This window comes from Phaseolus vulgaris, chromosome 10 (assembly GCF_051622355.1).
Source record: "Phaseolus vulgaris cultivar YP4 chromosome 10, ASM5162235v1, whole genome shotgun sequence".
In the NCBI taxonomy this organism is placed as follows: domain Eukaryota; kingdom Viridiplantae; phylum Streptophyta; class Magnoliopsida; order Fabales; family Fabaceae; genus Phaseolus; species Phaseolus vulgaris.
Genome location: NC_143507.1, coordinates 6169621 through 6173657, shown reverse-complemented (window position 1 = coordinate 6173657; position 4037 = coordinate 6169621). Strand labels below are relative to the sequence as shown.

The 4037-nt window shown below is 44.4% G+C and overlaps 1 protein-coding gene across 1 annotated transcript; it reads right to left on the bottom strand.

Annotated features, from left to right (window-relative positions):
• LOC137819214 (uncharacterized) lies at positions 1 to 2074 on the bottom strand. The gene is made up of 3 exons (XM_068622994.1): positions 1183 to 2074; positions 749 to 1033; positions 1 to 404 (listed from the first exon to the last, which is right to left on the bottom strand). Exons 1-3 carry the CDS (start codon positions 2072 to 2074, stop codon positions 1 to 3), a joined length of 1581 nt encoding a protein of 526 aa, XP_068479095.1.
• Positions 2075 to 4037: the final 1963 nt, after the last annotated feature.

Below are 4037 nucleotides of genomic sequence, written 5' to 3'. Positions count from 1 at the left end.
CTACTGAATCACAGTATGATCAACCCCCACCCCTCCAATTCTACTTTTTGAGAAATTAACCTTCAAACCAGAGGCTAATTCAAAACAGTGCAGAATAACCTTCAGATTGCAGACCGATTTAAAATTCGCTTCACATAAAAACAGAGTATCATCCGCATATTGAAGCATGTTCACCTTAACCTTTTGTGCCCCAACCTCCAGACTTTCCACCAAATTCTTCTCTATAGCTATCCTTACAACACCTGCCAATCCTTCTGCCACAATGAGAAACAAGAAAGGCGCAAGAGGGTCACCTTGACGAAGACCCCTCTTTGGACAAAATTCTGGACTCCCATTTACAAGCACCGACACAGAGGAAGAAACCAAACAAGATTTAATCCATCTGATCCATTTTTCGCAGAAGCCTAGCCTTCCAAGCATGTAGAATAAGAACTCCTAGCTTACAGAGTCATAGGCCTTCTCGTAATCAACTTTAAAATAAACACAACTCTTCTTCCTTCGCTTCACCTCCTCTAAAACCTCATTTGCCACAAGGACACTATCCAATATGCCCCTTCCTTCCAAGAAAGCTAATTGCTTGGGACCAATTAACTTACTCATCACCTTCTTCAACCGGAGAGACAAAACCTTCGAGACTATTTTGTATAAACAACCTACCAAAGAAATAGGTCTGAAGTCGCTTAGCTGCTGCGGATGTCCATCTTGGGAACCAAACAGATGAAAGACACGTTTGACCCCCTGGGCCAACTTCCTCTATCTGCAAACTCATTCACTGCCTTCAGAACATCCTCTCTAAAGATCTCCCAACAGAACTTTAAAAAACCAAAGTTAAACCCGTCAGGACCGGGACTCTTCGAGCTTTCACAACTCCAAATTGCAAATTTAACTTCTTTTTCAGAAATATCTTCTACCAGCATTCTATTTTCCTCCCCAGAAACTGAACTGAAAGCAACATTATCCAACCTTATAGGAACCCCCTCAACTTCATCAAACCGAGATTTAAAAAAATTCCTAACCTTATCCTTTACCACCTCTGTATTATCACACCACAGGCCATCCACAAAAACTCCATTTAAGCCATTTCTCGCCCTCCTCCACTTAATAACCGAATGAAAAAAGCTTGTATTGAGATCCCCATGTTGCAACCACTGATGACCAGCAACACCCGCCTCTCCTCCCTACCCTGCTCGTCTAGATCACTTTCATCATCTCTTTCATCCAGCTCTTGAACTTTCTTGACCAGCTTATCCCCTTCAAGGTTCACATAACCAAAGACCTCCCTATTCCATATTTTTAAATCAGCCTTCAGCTTTTTCAATTTTTCTTTAAACACAAACATGCCTCCCCCATGTACCTCGTAACCATGCCACTTGCTCTTGACAAAATCTTTAAACCTCCCGTCACTCTGCCACGCATCCAAACTTCTGAACGGTTTCGGACCCCAATCCACTTTTGAGACCTTAAGCACTAAGGCGCAATGATCAGAAACAATTCTGCTTAAAACAAATTGTTTACAATCCGGCCACACATCCAGCCATTCCCTGGACACCAAGACCTTATCAATTCTACTTTTAACTGACCCATTTGGCTTGTACCAAGTAAACTTTCTCCCTACCATCGGTACATCCACAAGCTCAGAATTTTCAATAAAGTCATTAAACCCTCTGATATCTCTGCTGTAATCAGACGTGGAGAATAAACTCCTTCTCTCTTCTTGTCTCCTAACAGAATTAAAGTCTCCAATCACGCACCACACCCTATTGTTCTGGCGTCGTCTAAGCTCACCGATGTCTTCCCAAAGAACCTTCTTTTCCCTCAACAAGCTTGGACTATAAACGTTAACTATAACAACCTGAACCCCTCCACCACCCTTCCACACCCCTTCTACAGCAGAGAAATTGTTACCTCTGACAAAATTGACGAGTTGGAATTGGTTGTTTCTCCACATAGTTATGATCCCTCCTGCATTATTTCTAGCACCAACTTCAATCCACCCAATATCATTAGATCCCCACAAATGAAAAACCAACTCCTTACTAACCTTGTCGCATTTAGTCTCCTGTAAGCATAACATATCTGCCTGTTCTTTGCTGATCAGATCTTTAATATATTTTCATTTAATACCCCCTCCTATCCCTCTTATATTCAGACTAACAACCTTCATCATCTGAAACACTGCTCTCCTTCTCAACAACTTCCTGCATACTGCTGTCTCAGTTTTCCAAAGGTTTTAACTTGCTAATAATAATTTCCTCGTCACCAATAAAGGAGAACCCGAGTTCCTTTCCTATGCTCCACATTCTAGCAGCTTCAAAGTTATCGTTTTTCAACCGATTAAGCCTAGATCCATATTGGACAGCACTGTCGATGCTTCGGCTGAGAGGAACATAGGACTCACGACTAACATTGATGTCCAACAAAGCTCGAGGTTGTGAGCCTGTTCCTCCAAAACTGACCAAAGGGACACGGTTGAACTCGCGACTTACAAAACTTCCATCCACTTGACGGGTCGCACCATTGATTGAATAAAAAGGATTCAAGACCTTGTTTTCACTTCCATTTAAACTCCTCTGACCGTCCGCCACCGCACTACTAAACTGGTGACCTACTTCATCTTCCCTCCCATTCACCAGACTCGCACCCTCACAACCTCCTACGTCTCCGCTCCATCCCAATCTTCTGACTTCGTCGATGGAATTGGCTCCAATTGCCGACGACGGCGTGGACACAAGACTGCCACTTGCCGCCGCACTCAAGTCCACATAAAGAACTCCACTGCTGGAAAGCGCCGCTCCGCGAACGCCCCTATCGGACGGTGATAACCTTCCGTTTAGACAGGCGGAGCATCCACCAGAACCGCCACCAACCAGTGCAGGCCGCGACACCTCTTCGCCGCCAACCACTATAGGTCGCGACACCTCCTTACCGCCAACCACCGCAGACCGCATCGCCTCTACGCTTGCAAGCTCCCCTGCGACAACGCACGTGGCAGCCGCCGCCACCGCTGACTCAGTCCCAACCCTAGACGCGTTTCTTTCTTGGGCCAGAATAGGCACAACACAAATTAGGTCATCAAACCATTCCTTCTCCTGAGAAATTAATGTGTCATTAAGACCAATATTCTTTTCTGCACAACCATCTGACTGGGCCCCACTAACTTTATTACTCTGCTCTACCTTTTTTGAAGAAACTGTGGGGTTACCAAAGTGGGAAAAATCATAACCCAAGTTGGACAGATTTACCCCAAAATTAATATTGCACTTAGAATTACACATAACACTTACTCCACCTAGCATAGACTGACCCTTTCCGCAATGATTGTATTTGCATGCGCCACCTTCACCATCTAGCAAGCTTCCATTCACCTCCACAGGATACTGAACCGTTTCCTCCTCTCCTTCTTTTGGTTCAAATCCTTCACCAAGCTCCGAGTCTAGAGAATTGACAGAACCAACTCCTTCGAATTCAACTAAGCTTGCTTCGGATTCTTCCTCACAAACCACTCCCCATTGACGATCAAGGAGCCTCTGCATGGCAACCGGAACCTGTAACTCTTCTTCAAAGGATACGTTGCATAACTTGCCATTAATCTGCACTTGCTTTACCAACTTTGCCACACTTCCTATCGGGATTCTGACACGCAACCGAGCAAACTCAACCACCTCCCTTGTTATCGTGGCGTTGTCAATCTCTACTAACGAACCAACAAGAGACCCAATAGATTCGAAACACTGGCAACTCCAAAGTGCCAGTGGGACACCCCTACATCGGACCCAAACGAATTTTTCATCAACCACAAAACTAGCATCCCAGGGGACGAGAGACTCGAAAATTCCATCTAACAAGTCTTTGTTTCCAACAACTATCTTCTCTAACACTCCCACTTCATCAGAGGATAACAACACAAACTTCTCCCCTAAGGACCTCAACTTCACTGAATTAAATCCACACAACATAAAACTTTCCTTAATGGACATCACATTTTTTAACTCAATAAGTCTCCCTACAAAACACTCCTCCAACCACTTTGTAGACTC